This window comes from Macrotis lagotis, chromosome X (assembly GCF_037893015.1).
Source record: "Macrotis lagotis isolate mMagLag1 chromosome X, bilby.v1.9.chrom.fasta, whole genome shotgun sequence".
Classification (NCBI taxonomy): Eukaryota; Metazoa; Chordata; class Mammalia; order Peramelemorphia; family Peramelidae; genus Macrotis; species Macrotis lagotis.
The window spans coordinates 699,345,693-699,368,794 of NC_133666.1; the positions used below are offsets into that span (position 1 = coordinate 699,345,693).

A 23,102-nucleotide genomic window follows, 5' to 3' on the forward strand; every position below is an offset into this window, starting at 1 on the left:
AAATATTGTAAATTTGACAATGTTGTTTGTATTCAATTTATCACATTATAGACTTGAAATACTTTATAATCTAAACTGGCATGAAAAAACTCAAAAACCATATCAAGCCAGTCATAAAATATGTTTCACACAAATAAATTAAGATATAATCAATTGGAAAAATATCACTTGCTCATAGGTAGTTGGATCTTATATAATAAAAATGAGGATTCTTCTAAATTGAATAACTGATTTAGTTTCATACTAATGCAAGCAACAAAAATTATTTTACAGAGCTAAAAAAATAGAAGCTGGGGGGGATTAAAAAATTAAGAATATCAAGGAAATCAAAGAAAAAAAGTGAAGGAAATTGGTCTAGCTGTAACCAGATCCAAAATTATGTAATAAAGCAGTAATCCTCAAAACTCTGGTAGTGGTTAAAGAATAGTGTAGTAGTTGACTGAAATATATTTGATAAAAAGGAAATAGTAAATGAATATAATAATCTACTCTTTAGTAAACCCAAAGATTCTAGCTTCTGGGATAAGAATTCACTATTTGATTAAGACTCCTGGAAAAACTTGAAAATAATATGGAAAAATTTAGGCATAGGACAGCATCTCACAGTCTATACCAAGATAGGTTGAAATTGGAACTGAATTTAGATAAGAATGAGAGCAATCAAATAAAGCGAACAGGAAATAATTTATCAGTCAGATCTATGGATGGACAAAAATTTATGACCGACAAGAGAATATTATGAAATGCAAAATGCATAATTTTGATTACATTAGAAACATTTTGCACAAATATAACCAATGCATCCTATATTAGGACACAATTTCACTGCTAGTGTTTCTGATGAAGGATTCATTTCTAAAATAGAACAGAATCAAATTTAAAAGGTTACAAGTCATTTTCCAATTGAAAAAAATGGTCAAAGGATAAGGAAAGGCAATTCTCAGTTGAAGAAATTAGAGGTATTTATAGTCATAAAAATGATCTAAATGACTATTGATTTGAGGAATGCAAATTAAACCAACTCTGAAGTACCACCTCATACCTATTACAATGGCCACTGAAGAAATGCAAAATGATTCATGATATAAAATGTTTTCTACCTTCTGAGAAAGAACAAATGGAGTCTGAATGAAGATTTAAGTATATTTGCTTTACTTTCCTTGTGTTCTTTTTTCTTTTCAGCCTGTTTTGTTTTTTTGCAATATGATCAGTATGGAAATGTGTTTTGCTTGATTGTACATTTGTAATCTACCACAAAATTGATTACTATTTCTGGGAGTGGAAGGGGGAGGGGAAGAATGCAGGGAGAGATAACTGGAACTCAACATTTTAAAAAATGAATGTTGAAAGAGGATGATTTACTTTCAATTGGGGAAAATGAAATATTTAAAAATGAAAGCTTTTCACTCATTCATTCTCATCATGAGAGTATGAGTTCCATTCTTCATAATTTATCAGTAGGGTGGGATATGCCTTTAGGGAGAACTCTATTGAGGGCTTAAAGAGATTTATATGCTTACCTTACTGGCAATCAATACATATTTATTAAGCACCTGCTATGTATCATATTCTATGCTAAATTCTGAAGATACAAAGAAAAGCAAAAGGGACATCTTTACTTGAGGCATTTCACAATCTATTGCTTCATTTACCCCTTTGTCTTGAAAATTTGGTAAGCAATCAGCTATCATCCAATTATTAAGAGTATGCTATATGCCAGACAATGGAGACCCAGAGACAGAAATGAAAAAGTCCCTGATGTCAAGGAGCCTACATTCAATTGGAAAAGTTACTTGCCCACAATTCCTCTGATTTTGAGGTTCATATTGTGCCATGAAGACCTGGCTAGGTCCACATGGAGAATCCAATCAGTTTCAGTGTGATCTTATAAGGAGGCATAGTCTATAAATCCTTCCAGTGTCCCAGTTACTGTTCTAAGCAGTGTAGAAACAAAAAATGGCAAGAATATTCCCTTTCCTCAAAAGCTTACCTTCTCATGCAGAAGACAACATCTATAAATCAGAAGACACAAGAAGACTCAGGCATAAAGAAGGTTGTTCTTGAGAGGAGTAGCAGTCAAGGGGCTAGGAAAGACCTTCACAACAGGCTTTCCCTGAAATGTGTTTATTCTAAAAAGGGCAATTGCCTTAATGTATCGACAACATCCTTTCAAAGTTTCTTTGACTTATGCTAGGATTTGAAGCAAATTCATCAGTCCCACCATCACCTTAATTTGGGAGACAATTTGGTGTCTTTCAAGATTTAATCTTCTCATACATGGTTAGATGGTCAGGAATTGCTCTGGCTCTAACAGCTCCAGAATCTGGCTCCATTTACTTTCTTCAATTGGAATTTCTGTTTCCTTTTTGCCTTTTCCACCATGCTATTTTTATGGTTAGAAGAATTTATTCCTTTTTTCATTTGACCAATTCATTTGTTTGTTTATTTATTTTAGAATTTGCAAGGCAGTGGGGTTAAAGTGGCTTGCCCAAGGTCATACAGCTAGGTAATTAAGTTTCTGAGGTCATATTTGAACTCAGGTACTCCTGACTCCAAGGCCAGTGCTCTATGCACTATGCCACCTAGCCGCCCCTGACCAATTTATTTTTAAAATTATTTTCTTTAGTCAATATTTCATATTTCTCCTGTGTGAGTCTCATCTTTTTTCCTCCATTTTTCTTCCTCTCTTCTTTGGTTTTAAAGAACCTTTTTTGAGCTCCTTTAGGAGGTCTTTTTGAATTTCAGACTTTCAAAAATCTCTTTTGAGGTTTCATATGTAGGCATTTTGTCACTGCTTTCCTCTTCTGAGATGATTTTTGGAGCTTCATGTTCTAGCAGTTTGTTCCTGCTTTAGGGTAGCCCAGTCGAATCCCACCTGATGCACCAGGATTCCCAGGGCTACAACTTTGTTTTCTCAGATATGGTTGCTACCCTCATTGCTGCCCTGCTCCACAGCAGATTTTTGGTGCTGGGATAGTTAAGAGCTCAATTTCCAGTTTTCCTGACTACATGAGATAGAGCTTTACTGAAGTTCCTCCATGATATCTTTAGTTGAGAACTTCTTTCTCGATGGACTTTTTTTTTGGAAGGGGAGAGTATTCCTTTGTTCTAGGGTCAGTTTAGAGGCTTCCTTTAAAGTTACTTCCAGCAAAGCTCTAGGAGTTTCTTAGCTCAGCACTGTCATCTTGGTTCCACCACTAAGAAGGAAAAACATCTAGCCCCATTTGCAATAACATCTAGTCTCAGTCACTGAAGATAGAATTTTTTTTTAATTGTATTCATTTAAGGCAATAGTGTTAAGTGGCTTGCCCAAGGCCACACAGCTAGGTAATTATTAAGTGTCTGGAGGGTGGATTTGAACTCAGGTCCTCCTGACTCCAGGGCCTGTGCTCTATCCACTGTACCACCTAGCTGCCCAAAAGATAGAATTCTTAAGGTAAATGTTGGGTTTCACAGGACCATAGAATTTCTGGTTACCAAAAAAGGCTAAAATTTCTGTTAAAAGTCATTAAGTCAGATGAATCCTCTCCTAAGAGATCTCATTCCCAATGGTGACTACTTGCCTTGAGGATCTAGGGCATAGAGAGATGTTTAAGGACCATTCTGGAGAGCAATTTGGAATTATGACCAAAGGGAAATAAAAATGTGGATACCCTTTTGATCCATAAATACTACTACTGAGTCTATACCCTGAAGAGATTATGAAAGAGGTTAAACAAATCACTTGTACAAAAATATTCATAGCAACTCTGGGGTGGCAAAAAGTTGGAAATCAATGGGATATCCATCATTTGGGGAATGGCTGAACAAATTATGGTATATGTATGTAATGTAACACTATTGTTCTATTAGAACCCGGAAGGATGGGATTTCAGAGAAGCCTGGAAAGACTTTCATGAACTGATGCTGAGTGAAATGAGCAGAAACGGAAGAACATTACACATCCTAACAGCAACATGGGGTTGATGATCAACCATAATAGACCTACTCATTCCATCAGTGTAAAAGTCAGGGACAATTTTAGGGTATCTGTGATGGAGAATACCATTTATGTCCAGAAAAAGAACTGTGGATTTTAAACAATGACCAAAGATTCTTAACTTTGATTTTTTTTTAAATACATAATTTTGCTATCTATAATATTTTATCTCTTCCTCAAGGATATGTTTTCTCTCTCAACACCATTCACTTTCAATCAATGCATAACATGGAAACAATGTGAAGATTATCATATTGCCTTCTGTGGTGGGGAGGAGGGGAGATAAGGGAGGGAAGGGAAAAAGTGTAAAATTCAAAACCTGACCAAAAAATTGATAGGTAGAAATTACTATTGTATATAATTGGAAAACAGATATTTATGTGTGTGTATGTGTGTGTGTATACATAGACAGAGAGAGAACTGGCTGGATGATCAATGAATAACTTTTTTCGAAAAAAAATAATTTGTTTAAGGGAAATATATTTCATTGAGTTGGGATTTCACTCTGAGATTCCAAATTGCATCCTCTTGGTTAAATAGCAGATCCTTCTCAGGAATGTTGAAGAAGAGAAAGATGGTCCATTAATCTCCATCACACATAAACCTAGGACACCCCACTGGGACCTTTATTGCTTCAAGGTCTTCTCTTTTGACTGTGCTTTGATATGTAGATGACCACTGCACTTCCCTCTGCCCTGAAGCTGTAAGGAGGAGTCGTGCTTGGCTACTTAGTATGGAAGCCCAAATTGCAACTTGGATTTGAGTGTAGGCAAACAGCAGAGTCCTACCCCAAGGGAGAGCAGCGAAATTTCTGCAGTCTTCTCTGACTCCATTACCATCTGCGGGCTGTGCTCTGGGGGTACAGGCTGCTTTCTCCAAATTCTCACTGCAGGTTCTGCGACCAGTGCTCCCTCACCCCACACTCATTCTGGTGTAGCAGAGTTCTTTCCCTACCCCTTCAAGTTGTTCCCGGGCTGTGCTGCAACCAGGGCTTCTTCCAACCCCCAGTCCTGGTGAAACAGACCTTTCCTGCAGAACTTCAAAGTTATCTTGGACTGGGAAAATATATCACTCAATCTTTCTGTGGGTTCTGCCCCTCTAGATTTAGGCTAGAGTCATAATTTGTTGACTTTTGGAGTTTTGGGGGGAAAGAGTTCCCAGGAAATGCTGCCTTCATGCTGCCATCTGGCTCTACCCCCTCCCCCACGAACCTAGGCCTTGGAAGACAGTATAATACAAGGATACAGAAATGAACCACAAGGTCAACAGTAAACATGAATCAAGTACTGCTTAGTAACAAAGGAATTCAGCTCTTGGAAATTGGTGTAGAATCACATTTAAATGCAAATAATCATATGCTTACACTCAAATACCCAGACTGGGCCTCAGTATTTTCTTTAAGATTCAGGAATTCCGCCTGGAGACAGCTATAACCCCCAAAAGACAGGCATGTGGGAATTTGGAGTGAGGGAGGGGAAAAACCAGGAAGAGATACTGAAAAGGAATTGTACAAAGTGAGGAATCAAAAGAAACATTAAAACATGGCTGCCCTCACTTGTTGCCCGTAAGAGAGAGAGAGACACAAGTCGAATAACGGAGAGAGCTACAGCAGAAAGAGAGAGCCAGAGAAAGACAAACAGAATGAACAACGTCCCATGCCTTTATCAGCTTGGGCTGTGTCAGAAGTCTGCACCACTCATGAATGTGGGGCCAGGGTGGAGAAGGAGGTTTTTGTTTCACCTGTCCATTGAAGGTATATTTTCCCCATTCCCTACAACTCACATCTTGCTATTTTGGACATATTTGGAAGAATTTTAACAAGCTTTCCCAGTTTGATTTCCTGGGAGTCTTTTTCATCTTCTAGAAATCTTGGCATTTAATGCAGGCAAAAAAATGTTTACATGTCTGCTTCTAGACTCATTTGTTTTGTCTTCATTTCTTCTTATATGATTGAAAAAATCAAAATTTCTTTTCTGGGACAGAAAAGATCACATTAACTTAAGCTTGTAACATACATTTTGCAATCATCTTAAAACAGAGTATCCAGCATTTGGTTTAAAAATAAAAAAAAAGGGGCGGCTAGGTGGTGTAGTGGATAGAGCACTGGTCCTGGAGCCAGGAGTACCTGAGTTTAAATTCAACTTCAGACACTTAATAATTACCTAGCTGTATGGCTTTGGGCAACCCACTTAACCCCATTGCTTTGCAAAAAAAAAAACAAAAACCCTAAAATAAAAAAAATACATTCTTAACCTTTTGCCCTCATTACAGTAATGACTAAACATCCTTAACCTAAGTGAGTTTTTTTTCTTCTTCCCAAAATAGTCCCAAATATACCATAGATTTTCCTTTTTCTTATCTGACTCACATTCCTTTCCTTAAACTAGACCTTGAAACTGTAATTATTCTAGAAATTTTCCATTCTACTTACCTAAATATCTCCTCTAATATAAAAATAAAGGAATCTTACTTTCTATCTAAACATGTAGTTGAAAGCATGTGTCAGCATCATACACTTAATCTATCTGGCTATTGAATCCAATTGACCTAAAACTTCATCTGATTTGCTTAAAGTATCATACTATAAAGATCCAGCACATCAAAGGAAAATTCCTTTATAGATTTAATTTTTCAATGTCACTGTCCAGGCAGGGGTCATGTGTAGTTAAATATCTTAGACCAGATTTATTCTACTAGGTGAGACATTATCCAAATATCACATTTGGGGAAATCAAGTCAAAAGGGTCCACCCTCTGGCCACATTGAAAAGTTTCCCTTTCAACTATCCTGTCACCTGAAATCTACAGCCCTTTGACTTCCTTGCTCCAAAAACACTTTGACCCAGTAACATTTCCTTTTTGCTGACCATCCTGGTATCTGACATAAAAAAGAGAAAATTGATTAAAATTCCCATGATCTAAAATAGAAATTTTACCTAATTAGAACTCCAAGTGAGTTCAATTCACTAAATTCCCAATTATAGTCCTAATGGGGTCCCAATTACTGAATCCCCTATCTAAAACTCTGAGTGTCCTTCCTGGGTCCTTGCTAAAACTGGAATTCTATTTCTGGCCCTACATGCCTTATCTCTTACCTCTGACTTAAAGCCTATGATCTCCAGACTCACATCCTTTTGTCTTAAATCATATCTCTGTATAAAAATGGTATATCAGATTCCCCTTGTCTGGAGACCCCTCCTTCTAGCTTGTTGTATTATACAACAAATAAACATCTCCTTTGCCAAGGAGATTGCATATCATCTCCTAAATTCTCACATAACAATCAGCTAAACATTATAGAAGAAAAATCTCAAATTATTTTTGCTGTGTTTATCTTTCTCATATTACATGAGTACTTTCACTTCAAAACAAGCAACCAGTTTTGGAATATACATATATGAAACCTTATGAATGTAATCAATGTGGAAAGGTTTTTACTTCAAGGACTGGTGTTACTTGGCATCGGAGAATCTACACTGGAGAGAAACCTTATGAATGTAATAAGTATGGAAAGGCTTTTACTTGGAATCATAGTCTTATTAAACATCAGAAAAGCCATACTAGAGAGAAAACTTATCAATGTAAGCAATGTGAAGAAGCTTTTGGCTGGAGGGCCCATTTTTCTGCATATCAGAAAATCCACACTTAAAAGAAACCTTAAGAATGTAGTCAACGTGGAAAGGCTTTTACTCAGTTATTTTTTTTTTAAAGATTTTATTTGAGTTTTGAATTTTACACATTTTCTCCCAATCTTACTTCCCCCCAGCCCATCGAAAGCAATCTGTCACTATTTTGTTTCCATGTTGTACATTGATCCAAACTGAGTGTGGTGAGAGAGAAATCACATCCTTAAGAAACAAAAAGTGTAAGAAATAACAAGATCAGACAATAAGATATCTAGTTTTTCCCCCCATAAATTAAAGGGAATAGTCCTTGAACTTTGTTCAAACTCCATGGCTCTTTATCTGGATACAGATGGTATTCTCCTTTGCAGATACCCCCAAATTGTCCCTGGTTGTTGCACTGATGGAACCAGCAAGTCCCTCAAGGTTGATCCTCACCCCCATGTTGCTGTTAGTGTGTACAGTGTTTTTCTGGTTCTGCTCATCTCACTCTGCATCAGTTCATGCAAATCCCTCCAGGCTTCCCTGAATTCCTGTCCCCCTGGTTTCTAATAGAACAATAGTGTTCCATGACATACATAGACCATAGTTTGCTAAGCCATTCCCCAATGGAAGGACATTTACTCGATTTCCAATTCTTTGCCACCACAAACAGGGTCAGAGTTATTTTCTTACTGTACATCAGAACAATATTATAAACATAAAACAAACAAAATTGCCACATAATATTTCTGTTCTGAATTATCTTACACAGAAATATCATTTCTTCCAGTTCTGTCACTTTGACATTTTAGAAAGATTACGTTCAGAGTCGGATAAATAATTCTGATCCATTCTGTTAAAACTGTCCCCGAAGTGGTAACTGGGAGACAGAGAGGTGGCTCAGTAGACAGAGTACGGGGTCCACAGTCTGGAGGACCTGAGTTCAAATTCAGAATCAGGCACGTTCTAGGTGTGTGACTCCGGGGAAGTCACTGTCACCCTGTCTGCCTCAGTTCCTCATCTACAAATGTGCTGGAGAAGGAAATGGCCCACTAGAACAGTGTCTGCCAAGAGAACGTTCTAAGGGATCACCAAGGGTCCAACAGGAATGAAAATGACAAAACTACAACAATAATCTATCAGTGATTCTTTTTGAAGCTAAACTTTGGGGAATGATCCGCATCCCTGGCCAAATTCAGAAAACTACAGGTGTTTGCCCTTTCCCCTGAACTTGGAACATCTTTAATCTTTTATGCAATCGGAAACCAGATCGGCTGGGTTATACTATTGGCTTTCAAGTCCCTGGTCTTATGGGCTTCATTAAAGTATCAAAGGCCGTGTGGCCCCGGATTTGAGGCCTGGAGCTGAAGTGCAGATGCCCAGCCCTGGTGGCCTGGACACTTGGCACCACTGCTTCATCATCTGGCGGCCTTCTGAGGCTCTTCTTCCTGGGACCGAGAAGATGCCATGGCCTCGCCTAAAGCGGAGGCGCCAGTGGTAAGACCCCAACGTCCTAAAGTGAGAAGAAGCGTGCAGGCGGCGTTCGGTCGTTTCTGCAAGTCTTCTTTAGGTCTGTTTTACAGGCAGATGCAGCCTGGGCAGGCGGGCGGCGCGGCGGGCGGCGCGGGGGAGCGGGCACCCGGGAGGCGCGTCCGCATCTGCGCAGCCTCGCGCGCTCAGGGCCCGGCCCCCCCCTTCCGGTTCCGCCCTCCTCACGGAGCCGCTTCTCCAACGCTCCAACCCAGACGTGCGAGCGTCACGATGACGCAAGCACGCAGAGCGTCCCGGGAGCCCCGCCCTCCCCGGGGAGCCCCGCCCTCCCCGGGGCCGCTGACCCGGGGCCCAGAGCCACCCGCGGCCGCGTCTCGGAGAAGGGAGGGGCCGCCTGGTGGGCGGGGCCAAGGCGGACTTGGAGCGGGGAGTTTGGGTGGAAGAGGGAAACAGGGCGGTGGAGAAGGCCGCGCGGGGATGGGGGCGGAGCCTATGGCCGGGCGGCATGCTGGGTCCTGTAGTTCCGGCTGTGATTGGGGGATCCGGGGCCTCGGCCTGCTCCGGGCGGTGCTTCCGGGACCAGGAAGCCTCCTGGAGGGGCCTGGCCGGAAGCCGGAAGTGCGAGCCGAGGCCCTGTTTCCTGCGCTGCGCTCTCCCTGGCTCTCGGAGCCGGCTCCGAGCTTGCATGGCCCAGGTAGGTCCGCCCCGGGGGCCGTCCCCCCAGACCTGGGCCTCCGCCGCAGGGGTCCGGGAGCCCCCCGGCACTGATGCCGCCTCCGGGGAGACCTGCTGCTCCTCCCCGGGGCCCGGCTCCCGGCTCCCTCCGCCCCTCCCAGCTCGGACTGAGGAGGCCCCCGGCCCGGCCCCGCGGGCTCCGGCTCAAAGCAGGGATCCGACCCCCGGCCGAGGCCATGGGCGGCCCAGGAGCTGGCCGTGCCGCCTGGACGGTGCCTTTACCAAGAGCAATCAAGCAGTCCCGCCCGGGAGGCGCCACGCTGCGCCGCCGCCGGGCTTTCAGCCGGTGCATGGGCGCCTCGGGGTCCCGGGCCCCCACCCCGACCTGGCGCCCTCCCTGCCTGTTCCCAAATTCTCCCTCATCTCGACCACCAAGGAGCGCTTCACGCACACGCCTGGGGACCTTGCCTGCGCCCAGTGTGATGGCACAGACGGTCACACTCACCCCCTCGGCCCCCAAGGGGCTGGCATCAGCTGTGCCCTGCCCAGGCAGAGCCCAGGAGGCAGCACCAGCCCCTGTCCTTTGTGGTCTTGGCCTCAGAGCAGAAGCTGTGCCTGGGAGCCGCTCATGGCCTCATCTCAGCTCACACAAGCCCTCTCCTGTCTCTCTTTTCTCATGTCTTTTTTAAAAACAGAATATTTTGTTCCCAATTACGTGTTATACAACTTTTAAAGATTTATTTTATGTTCTGAGTTCTATAGCCTGGCCTTCCCCTCTCATGAGTTGCTAAGCAATCAGATATAGATTATATATTTAAAATTTTTTGAAATTTATTTCAGTCATTTAAATGTTTTAAAAATTTTCCTGTCAGACATTTTGTACATAAGTCATCCTTCCTCTCCTGTCTTAGAGCACATTAATATTCCATCACAGTCCTACACCACAGATTTCTCTGCCATTCCCAGTTGATGGGTACCTCTTATTTCTCGATTAGTTAGCACAAAAAAAGTTTCAGCAAATAACTTATTCTCTCAAAGACATTCTTAATACAGTATTACTATTCCTGTGTTCTCTTGGTTAAGCTGGAGCTCATCGTTTCATACAGTACAATAGTATTCCATCATAATTCACATGCTACAGCTTGTTCAGCCATTCTGTAGCTGATGGGAATCCCTGAAATTTCTGCATCTTTGCTAACACAAAGAGAACTTCTACAAAATTTTACTACACAGAGGAAGGTTTTTCTTTATCTTTTATCATCTTTGGGTGGGTAGGTGATACAGTGAATAGAGCACCAGGCTTGGGCTTAGGAGGATGGGAATTCTACCTCAGAAACTTGAGTCTTTCTAACTATTTAACCTTGTGCAAATCATTTAACCTTGATTTCCTGGTATCCTGGGCCATTCCAGTGGTCCTCATTCACATATGGCCATTGAACCCTGATGACTGAAGGAAAAAGTAAGAGTGGTGACTTAGCACAGCTCCCATCAAATCCAATTCATGTGCTTGTCATGGCATCACCTCCCTGATGGCATAGTCTTCTTGGAGAATGAAGGACAAGCACCATCATCATCATCAATTCTCTTTGGAAATAGAGCTGGTGGTGGGATTTTTGGGTCAAAGTGAAAGGTAGGTTAAAAACTGTTAGGCATAATTGCAGATTGGTCTCCACAGTACAGGTTAGACCGTTTTACAATTCCAGGGACAATGTATTTGTGTTTCTAATTTTTCTACATCCTTTCCAACATATGTCACTTTTCCAGTCTATTCTTTTAGCCAGTCTGATAGGTGTAAAATGATATCTCAAGGTTACTTTAATTTGCATTTCTCTAATCAATAATGATTTAGAGTATTTTGATTGATGCTTGTTTATTCCTTCTTGAAGAAGAGCATGATAATCAGGGAGGTGATGCCATGAAAAGCACAGGGATTAGATTGGGGTGAGTGGGGTGCTGTGTTAAATAAACAGCCTCATTTGTCTCTTCCAAAAACATTGGGTCCAGTGGCCAGAAATTAATCAGGATGACTGGAGATGGTTCTAGATTTGAGAGAATCAGGAGTCAAGGTCACATAGCTAGTAAGTGTCAAAAGTCTGAGACCAGATTCAAACTCCTATTCTCTTGATTCCATGACCAGCAGTCTATCTATCTGCCTAGGTGTCCCTTGCCACACTTCTAATCTTAATCTATATTCCATTCTCAATGTCCTGCCCTGACCATATCCCTTTGTTTACTCACCTCTTTTGAAGTTCAAGAAGATTCCTAAAGATCCTCAGTTGTATAAATTGTTTTTCATCCCAGATGAGAACAAAAATCCAGTATTATAGCTTTTTCTGTATTAATTTTTTCCTTTTGTACCTTATTTTTAAGAGATAATTTCTCCTTTAAACATTTTCTTACCCTGTACAGGATTTTAGAATTACCTCTTATCCAACTCAGCCACAGTCTTTCTTTCAAACTACCATAGAAATGTTAAAACTTTTAAGAACATCATTGCTAATGAGAATAACTTACAATCACTAATATTAACATTTTCTTCTATCATAAGTAAACAGTTTGACCTTAATCAGTACGTTATAATAAGTCCTCAATGATTTTCTAATATTTCTTCCACATCTTTTGTATGAAATTTTCCACTGAGTTATTGTCTATGTTACAAATACTTAAATGTCTTTCAGTTCATTAAATGTGCATTTTTTTTCCCCATTCAGGATTATACTCAGCTTTGCTGGAAGATTTGTTCTTGAAGGCATCCCCAACTCTTTCATTCATTAAAATATAATGTTTTAAGACCTATGGCCTTTTACTATAAGAAGCTACTCCATCTTGCCTTCTTTATTCTTCCATATTATCCATATTACAAGCAGTTATTTTTTCTTGGTGCTTCAAATATTTTCTTTTTCACTTTGGAATTTTGAAACTTGACTCTGACAGTCCTTTAAAATTCCTTCCTTGGAACTTTTTCAATTCGTCTATATTACATCATTCTACATTAATTTTCATAGTCTAGAACTTTAAGGCAGTTTTCCTTAATTATTTCTTATATTATTGTATCCAGATTCTTTTTTTATTACAACATTTAGTTTGATCAATCAATTTCTGTATAGTTTCTCCTCAAACTGTTCTCCAGATAATTTTTTTTAATGAGATATTTCAGATTCACTTCCATTTTTCCCTAGTGTTTTTATATTATATTGTCTTATGTCATTGAATCCCTCTTGTCCAACTGAAATTTTTATGAAGTCATCTACATCTTATATTTTATCTTTTTTCTAATAAGTTGAGTTTTTTATAATTTTTGATTGCTTTTATTTTTCCAGTTTAACTTATTTATTATTTGATATTTGAAATTCCTTTTTATTTTTTCCTAAAATTGTTTTGTCTTTTTACAGTTGGTTAACTTTTTTCATACTTTTCTTGAATATTAATTTTTAAACATTTTGCAATTCTCATTCCAACTGATAAAATTTTTGAAATCCTTTCCATAGTCTTTAGGGAATGGGTGGCCTTTTGTTCCTTACTAACTTCTTTGGATTATGATCCCATGTGGATTTTTTTTTTTTGGCGCCAATGTATCAAGAAATAGCCAGGATCTTTATTCTTTGCTTATGCATTTTTCATCTTTAATTTCTCTTATTTTATTTTTAGTAGCTCATTATTATTATCATCATCATCAAGTTTTCATCTTGGATTGTGGGTAATGTTGCCCTTGTTCTCAAGTGCTTCTTAATATTTTTTTTTAATTTTTTTTAGGTTTGTTTTTGCAAGGCAAATGGGGTTAAATGGCTTGCCCAAGGCCACACAGCTAGGTAATTATTAAGTGTCTGAGGCCGGATGTGAACTCAGTTTCTCGTGACTCCAGGGCCAGTGCTCTATCCACTGTGCCATCTAGCTGTTCCTTACTATTGTTTTCTAAATTCTATCTGGGGGCTCAACCTCAGAGACTCTTCTCTTCCTGTCCTTTGCCCCAATCATGCCATCCCAAAATTTTTTTATTCTTTGTGGTACTTGCTTCTTATCTCACGATCAGGATCGTGTCTGGTCATCACTGCAAGCCATCCCTTCCAGACACAACCTCCTTCAGTCATCCCCATTCATCATCTTCTTTGCTTTGGATGAAAGTTTGTGAGGCAGTAGTTGCTCTGCTGAAATTTCATGAGGCCTCCAGTGCTTTCCTCAGGGTTTCCTGTTTGATGGGATAGTGAGTGTCTTCATTTTGGTCAAGTCAAACCTCATCCCCTGCCATCTTTTCTGCGTTTTCTCAAGTTGTCTTCCTAAGACACTCCTTTTTCTTCATCTAATTTTGCTACTTTATATTCATTTCATGATGATTTTCTATAATTTTATGTAGAAAACCATGAAAGTCTGGATTTCTGGCTTACATCACCAAATTCCCAGAACACATCTCCTATCTGGTTTCATAAAGAAGAAATTTCACATCACACTTTATCTTTCTCCTCCACAGATTCACTTACCCATTCACTGAGAGAACAAAAACTTTTTCCCTGATTAGGGAGACACATATCTTTGTAAGACTCTTCTCAGTTTTATTCCAACGGATCACACAAAATGCTTTTCTCAAAATTCCATGGGTGTCTTAATGACTGTGAGTTCTGGAGCTGACTGACTCCCATGTAGACTGATCTCTGGGCAAATTCTGTGTTTCATGTTGAGGGTAGTACTCTTTAATTCTGAGGGGACTTTTGTCTCTGTCTCATGACTTCTGATGTTCTAGGTATTGTTGACTTTCAAGGATGTGGCTGTGGACTTCACCCAGGAGGAGTGGAGACTCTTGGATCTTCCTCAGAAGCAGTTATACAAGGAAGTTCTGCTGGAGAATGCCCAGAACCTGATCTACGTGGGTAAGAACACTTTTCCTGGTGACATTGAGTTTGCAATCAGTGGGAATATCTTCATTCCCTACTGTTGAGACTTTGGAGCTTTGATCCATTTTGAGAGAGAAAATTGCACATCTTAAAATTCCAAATTTTAAGATCTCTTTACATTGTGTGATAGAAACCCCTGAGTCTCCTTTGTTGCTCTTGAAGCTGTCTCTTACCAATTTTAGGTAGTTTCTGGTCAAAGGTAAATGATTGTGGCAGCATCTCTGGTGTGGAACCAGTCTGATTATTCAGTTTAAATTCTACCTGGACATAAGCATTGTGTGCCCAATCTCTTGAGAACCATTCATTGCAACACTTACTCTTCGAGATGAGTCCAGTATTTGGAATAGTCTTCTTTTCAATAAGCATCATTTGGTAGCTTGAAGGTCCTAATTGTCCCTAGTATAGCAAATTTATCCTAACCTTTGACCCGACCCGCGGGTCAGTAATTAAGTGGGGGTCGAGGAGGACCCAGCCTGAATAGGAATGGGTATGAAATAAGGAGAGTGAGACCGAGATGGTGGCAAGCAAGGTCTGAGTTTATTGAGTTGAGTGCAGGCTTATATTCAAGAGCAGGAATGAGGAAGTTCCTGTGAGAAGGAACATTCTGTGGGTGGCAGTTTCCTGTTATTCTGTAGGGTAGGGCCCTTCCTGGAACTAGTGCAGTCTGTTTGTTTGCACACAATGTTCCAGCACCTGGGGCATGGTGACCTGGGGTGTGTCTCCAGAATTCTGGTTCCTGACAAACCTTCCTTCATATTACCCTCAAATTCTAGCACAGATGGTGGGAAAGGACTGGACGAGAACACGAATTTGTTTTCACCTATTATTTTCAAGGGTCAATAGGAAGTTCTTTTGTTATCATAGGTCACTTCATTCTGATAACAACTTTCTAAGTTGGGGTCATATTAATATCCCCATTTGATAAGTGAGGAAACTGAGGCAAGTGGAGGTTAAGTGGCACACAGCTAGGAATTTCATGAGGCTGAATTTAGACTGGCAGTCTTCATTCTACTTCCAGAGCTTTCTTCCCTGCACTATCAGCTGTTTCTAATTTCTAGATAATCCTTCTGTAATGAAGTTGCATCCAGATAACCTTTTCTCATTCCAACCTGGTTCCATAATGTTCTCTCATCCCCCTTCAGAATTCAAAAAATAAATGCTCTGAGAGTGTATTTCAAGAGGCCTAATAGTCACCTTATTGCCCTTTCTCAGATATAGATACAGACTGGCAAGGAAAAAGAATTGGGGGGCAGCTAGGTGGCATAGTGGATAAAGCACCGGCCTTGGAGTCAGGAGTACCTGGGTTCAAATCCGGTCTCAGACACTTAATAATTGCCCAGCTTTGTAGCCTTGGGTAAGCCACTTAACCCCATTTGCCTTGCAAAAACCTAAAAAAAAAGAATTGGAACAAGAAAGATTTCTTGAGTTTGCAGTAAGAGAATCTCATCTGAGGATGCAAAGACTCCCCAGATGAATAGTAGACTACAGGACAGAATCGCCTTTCTGTTTCTGGTGTTCAAGGCTTTTGCACAATAACCCTTTTTTATCAATTTTAGAATTAGTTATTTCTATTAGAATCTTTTTTTGGGGGGGGTAAGGCAATGGGGTTAAGTGACTTGCCTAAGGTCACACAGCTGGGTAATTATTAAGTGTCTAAGGCTGTATTTGAACCCAGGTCCTCCTGAATCCATGGCCCATTCACCAGTAGCTGTCCACTATTAGAAATGTTCTTGACAGAATGGGGCATGGCAGAGATTTTTGACTATTTATCAGAAATGCACATCCTGTTTTGGCTTATTTATGTTTCAAGCACTAATGGTTGAGTCCAGATGCCTAAGTGTGAACATAATGGAATGATTCTCAAAATGCAGCAACTCTATGTTTACAGCCCTTTCCAAAATAAAATTAAAGTCCAAGCTTATTACCATTCCTTTCCTGACTGATTTTACTTTGCAGGATTTCCAGTTACCAAACAAGATGTGAGCTCTTATTTTGAACAAAAGGAAGCTCCACTGATGCTGGAGCAAGAAGTCCTGAGGATCGGCTTTCTAGGTGAGTGAGGTAAAAACAGGTAAAGGAGAGCTCTGATTACAAGGAGCTTCAATGTGTTATAATGAAGCAAATGCTATATTTCTGGCAAGACCTGTCTGGGAATTATTTTTCAAATATTTTAGCAGGAGTGCCTTTCTGGGTCAGTCCTTGAACCACTGAACCTCAGTTTCTTCATCTGTAAAAGGAGCGAATTGGACTCCATGGCTCCCTTCCAGGAATCAATCTAGGATCCTAAAAGTATCGTTGTTTGGAAATTGTGGTTAGGGTGTTTTGTTAAAAGTGGAAAAGGGGGTTAGGTTATCTTCAGTGAAATCTTTCCTTGACCTTTTTCAAATCAACACTAAGTGCTTAGTGATGCAAACCTTGTGCAAAGCACCAGACACATAAATAGAACCAGGGAAATTTCCTTGCTTCCATGGAGCTCATAGACTGTGAGGGTAGAGAACAGCCCAACAAGCCTATAGAAAACCAATGAAGACATGATAAATTGGAGCCAGTCAAGAAAATTTAGGTCATAATTTCTTTGTGCCTTTTTTTTTTTTTTTTTTTTTTTTAGTTTTTTGCAAGACAAGGGGGTTAAGTGGCTTGCCCAAGGCCACACAGCTAGGTAATTATTAAGTGTCTGAGGCCGGATTTGAACTCAGGTACTCCTGACTCCGAGGCCAGTGCTCTATCCACTGCGCCACCTAGCCGCCCCTTTCTTTGTGCTTTTTTAAGTGACTTGCTCAAGGTTACACAACTAGGTAATTATTATGTGTTTGAGCCCCGTTTTGAACTCAGGTCCTCCTGACTCCAGGGCCTATGCTCTATCCACTGCGCCACCTAGCTGCCCCCTTTTGTTGTCTTTTGTAAGACAATGGGTTTAAGACACCAGACCACAGTCAGAAGGTCAATATCAAGTGTTTGAGGCCAGATATGAACTCATGTTTTCCTGACTGTACCATCTAGTTGCCCCTAGGTCATAAATTTAAGTAGAACTAGTAAAGGCTTATTGTGCAAAATGGTAGGTGGGGTATTAGGGATACCAGGATGAGCATTCTCTACAACAGGAATGACCAGGGAAACTAGTGGAATCCAGAAGAACATGTTGTTTACTGACCTGAAAGGAGGCTCATACTACATAGCACATCTGGTGGGGAGGGTGGGAATGGGGTGATTATATTTATCCTTTGTTCTTGAAGAAGACCATAGCATCAGATGAGGTGATGCCATTATAAGCACGTGAATTTGATTTGAGTGGAACAGTACTGTGCTAAGTTACAAACCTCACTTTCTTCTCCAGAGCTGTCTGGGTCCAGTGGCCAGATATGAGTCAGGACAACTGGAGATGGCCCTGTATGCGAGACGATCTGGGTTAAGTCACCTGCCTTAGGTCACACAGCTAGTGAATTTCAAGTATCTGAGGTGGATTTGAACTCCTCCTAACTCCAAGGTCAGTGCTCTATCCACTGCACCACAGAATGAAAGAACATTGGAAGAGAAGGAGAAGGTCTGGTGATAAAGTGTTTTAACAGCACTAGATAGGGTTTTACATTTGATCCTTTTTCTGGGAACAACTGTTGAGTTGATGGTGACATGATCAAGAGAGGGCTTTGGAAAAAAATTGACAACTGCTTAAAAGAATGATTGGGAGCATCTGAACTAAGGATCAGGTTTTTGCAATATCTCAACTGAGAGGTTGACTAGGGTCTTTAAGCAGTGACAGTATTGTGAGAAAATATATGTGAAAGAAAGAAGAAAGGCAGATTCAAGTAGACTTTGCAAAAGGTTGAATATGTGGGTCAGGAATCAATGTGTGAGAGCTGATGAGTACATATCATTCCGTTTTTGAACCTGGATTATTGGAGATGCCTTGGATAATAGCATTAAGATTATAAGACTATGGGAGGTTTGGAGGGAAGGAATGAGTTTTCTTTTGGATATGGTGAAAGTAACATCAGGAGAGAATACTATCACTCAAATCTTGAGAAGGGAATATGAAGAAAACTGAGAGATTAACAGTGGCAAAGTCTGCTGAGATGTCAAGAAGTATTAGGATTATGGAATGACCATTGACTACAGGTTTGAGAGTATTGGTAATTTTTTGAGAGATGTTTTCAGTCAAACAATGAAATGGGGAATTAGGTACTTTCAGAAAGTTTCCTTATTGTCTGTTTTTTATTTGCCATTGTATTTACCTAATTTGAACATAAAGGGCAAGTGAAGAAAGGTTATATCTACATTAAGAAAAGGAACTGATAGATATAAGTCATTTTTCATAGACAAGGTAGTTGAAGGATTTGAATGAACTATTTGTACAAGTAAAGGGATTTTCTTCAACAGATTGAAGAATAATCTTTTTCTCTCTGTTATGGAGGTCAAAAAGGACAAGAAGCTATATGTTTTATGTGAAATGAGAAGGATAAGATGACCCTTAAAAATGTCCAGTTTTTCAGTGGAGTACTGATAGGAGCATGTCTTAATGAAAAATTGGAGAGGAATGAAATGATTTTGAAATGTTGCCATGATGTACCTTCTGCCTTAGGTGCTGTGCTAAGCCTTGTGGTTACAAAGGAAGGCAAAAGACAGTCTGCTGTTACAAAGTTCAGAATCCAATTAACAGAGACTTGATACACAAAGAGAATGTTTGTGAACAGAAATTCATGTTTTGCAAGAGGAAAATAAGGGAAAAAAGGAATAAGGATAATACTGGCTTAGGAAGAAGAGCAGAACTGGGGAGAATACAGTCAAAATCAAAGCTAACTAAAAGTTAGCATTTTTATGGCACCTGCTGTGTAAATATTGTCTCATTTTATCCTCATAAGAATCCTAGGACTTAGTCCTATTATTACTATGAAACTGGAGCTAAAATGGTTCTGTGACTTTCTTACGGACAGAGGACTAGCAAATTTCTGTTGGGATTGAAACTCAAGTCTTCATGATTCAAAGGCCTGCCTTCATTCCATAGCAACGTCATTTGTATTCTATGTTTTAAAGAGAATATTTTGAAAATCGAATATGAATGGAGAATTGGGCAAGGTCCCACACTGATGGATATAGTGTTTTTTACACTCGAGATCTAGTCACAATAAATTTCTCAATTACTATTATAAAAAGATTTATTTTTCAGTTGGCTCATAACAAGTAGTATACCTGACTAATGCATTTCCAGGTTAATGACAAATGTTGCCTTGTCTTTTTCCATAATAATGTTCATATATAAAACAGCTTCTCTTTGCCCTGTACTACCAATTCCATTATGATTTTTAAAGAGAATATGATGAAAATGCTCACACATATGAGGTGGAAAATGAATGCAGGATTGGACATGCTCCCTATGAAGAATGGAAATCCAGCTCTTTAAACTCAAACTGCTCAAAATGAATTACTGATTAACTATTAAGGTGTTTTTTTTTTTTAATTGTCTCATGACAAGCAGCGGACTTGATGAATGTACTATCAGGACCATTTTAACTATTACTTTTAATAAAATGTTTACATGTAAAGCAGCCTTTGCAAAGATAGACTTTATTTAGATGTCATTTAGTTTTTCTTCTACTAAACTGGCTATTCTTTCCAAGAAAAAACTACTGAATGATTTACTTATGCTGTCAGCTTATTACTTTGAGAAGCCTACAGATGGAAGAAGAGTAACATAAAGAGAGGATAAGTTCAAATTAGAAAATCTTTTAAAGCTTTCAATGAGTAGCACTTTAAGGTCTGTTTCCATAGAAAGGCTGCTGTAGGCCATGATGTTTTCATGATGGCCTGTACTATCTGTGCCTAGGCCCATGATTTTCAATTAGCCTGTCATCACTGCTGCAAGAATGCAACGTCAATTCAGCCTCACCTAGTGAGTATAGTTGATGAAATGTGAATACAGATCCACTGGAAATGAGAGCACTCCTCTGGTGCAGAGATAGCCATTGAAGGTCCTTGCATGCCTTGGACCATTTGCACATGAATGTCCAACATTTCTGGATGTTTGAAAATAATTTGATATAATTGAGAATGTAAAAGAAAATGTTTCATTTAGAAACTGGCAGTTGGATGTAATCATTATATGATTGTGAAAATGAGTGTCTTCCTGAATATAATAGTTTGTAATCACTGCAGAAACACAACTGTTAAGTTGGGAAAATACACACTTGTTATTCCAGCGGTTAAGTATCTGTATAGCCCAGTTGGACAAGTCTTTACCCCTTCAGTTGCCATCTATAAGTTTTTAACTCAAATCCCTTGAAAGATTGTCTCAGTCCTTCAAGGGATATCCTCTAAATGGGAAGAGCTGCAAGAGAACTGTGAAGCATGCTATCAACTGATAAACTCAGATTCCTCCATATGACACATATTTTCAGATATCAGAAATACTATGCATTTTTTAAAATTGTGTTTTTTCCATGATTCCAGTTTTACTTCGAGGAAAGCCATTCAAATATTTTTTTAAAAAGGATGTAATAGCTATTCCATAAAAGTAATGGGTCTGAACACATCTCTTATGTCTCAGGAAAATACCATAAACCATGTTGATATTCTGCATATGACCTCAGATATTAAAACAACAACAAAAAAGATTAAAATAATCACCAGGGAAATTACATTATGTTTACTGGGAGATTGGATAATTAAATATTTTGAATATTTAGTGTATGTATGCCAATTGTTAACTTGCTTATGAAGAAAGGGACAATGAAAGAGAGAAGGAAAGACTGAAAGTGGAGATAGTTTGTTGAGTATTGCAAACTGAACATGCCCTTCTATTGGGTCTTAGTACTAAGTACTAATTTTAGCTGCTGGGATATGGGTCTAGTCAGGAGACCATTCTGAACTCATGGTCCAAGTTAATGCATACACTTGTGGTGTGTGTGTGTGTGTGTGTGTGTGTGTGTGAATTTAGGGGTGTTTTTATTTTACGTGTGTGTGTTTAGTTTTTGTGTATATTTCTTTCAGAAAAACAAATCAGGCTTGATTTGAAGGAGACTCCTGGAAAGCTGAATCTTTTTGTGGAAGAAACTCACAAGCAAAGAATCATGAATAAAAGTCCCTGTGACTTCACTTGGAGAGAATTCTTTGCTACTTGTGATGGAAACCAAACTAGAGAGAAGCCTTATGAATGTAATCATTGTGGAAAGACTTTTATTCGTAGGTCCCATCTTACTGAACATCGGAGAATTCACACTGGAGAGAAACCTTATGCATGTAATCAATGTGGAAAGGCTTTTACTTTGAGGATCAGTCTTACTCAACATCAGAGAATCCACACTGGAGAGAAACCTTATGAATGTAATCAATGTGGAAGGGCTTTTAATAGGAGGACCCATCTTACTAAACATCAGAGAAGCCACACTGGAGAGAAACCTTATGAATGTAATCAATGTGGAAAGGCTTTTACTCAAATGTCCCATCTTACTGATCATCAGAGAATCCACTCTGGAGAGAAACCTTATGAATGTAATCAATGTGAAAAGGCTTTTACTTCAAGGACCAGTCTTACTAAACATCAGAGAATCCACACTGGAAAGAAACCTTATGAATGTAATCACTGTGGAAAGGCTTTTACATGGAAGGAAAGTCTTACTGAACATCAGAGAAGCCACACTGGAGAGAAACCTTATGAATGTCATCAATGTGGAAAGGCTTTTAAATGGAAGCCCAGTCTTACTGAACATCAGAGAAGCCACACTGGAGAGAAACCTTATGAATGTAAGCAATGTGGAAAGGCTTTTACTTCGAGGACTGGTGTTACTCAACATCAGAGAATCCATACTGGAGAGAAACCTTATGAATGTAATCACTGTGGAAAAACTTTTACATATAATGTTAGTCTTAGTAAACATCAGAAAATTCATACTGGAGAGAAACCTTATGAATGTAATCACTGTGGGAAAACTTTTACACATAATGTTAGTCTTATTAATCATCAGAAAATCCACACTGGAGAGAAACCTTATCAATGTAATCAATGTGGAAAGGCTTTTACTTGGAGCAAAAATCTTACTGCACATCAGAGAAGCCACACTGGAGAGAAACCTTATCAATGTTATCAGTGTGGAAAGGATTTTAAATGGAAGCTCAGTCTTATTGAACATCAGAGAAGCCACAGTGGAGAGAAACCTTATGAATGTAAGCAATGTGGAAAGGCTTTTGGTCGGAGGGCCTATTTTTCTGCACATCAGAAAATCCATACTAGAAAGAAACCTTAAGAATGTAATCAATGTGGAAAGGCTTTTACTCAAAGGTATTTTCTTACTATACATCAGAACAATATAAATAAAAAACAACATTGACAAATAATATTATTTCTGTTCTGAATTATCTTACACAGAAATGTCATTCTTCCTGTGCTGTCACTTTGACATTTTAGAGAGATTGCCTTCAGAGTAGGATGAAATAATTTTGATCCATTGACCTTTCCATTCTGATGCTCATGGTTCTT

The 23,102-nt window shown here is 39.4% G+C and overlaps 1 protein-coding gene and 1 pseudogene across 1 annotated transcript in view; one reads left to right on the forward strand and one right to left on the reverse strand.

Annotated features, from left to right (window-relative positions):
- LOC141499640 (vomeronasal type-2 receptor 26-like) overlaps positions 1–23,102 on the reverse strand; it is an 841,716-nt pseudogene that overhangs the window by 139,750 nt on the left and 678,864 nt on the right.
- Positions 9,663–23,102, forward strand: part of LOC141497220 (uncharacterized) — a 29,256-nt gene continuing 15,816 nt past the window's right edge. Inside the window, 4 exon segments of the mRNA XM_074199868.1 lie at positions 9,663–9,768; positions 14,485–14,611; positions 16,592–16,687; positions 21,617–22,806. Of these exon segments, the coding sequence (XP_074055969.1) occupies positions 9,760–9,768; positions 14,485–14,611; positions 16,592–16,687; positions 21,617–22,806 (1,422 nt within the window). The 5' untranslated portion in view covers positions 9,663–9,759.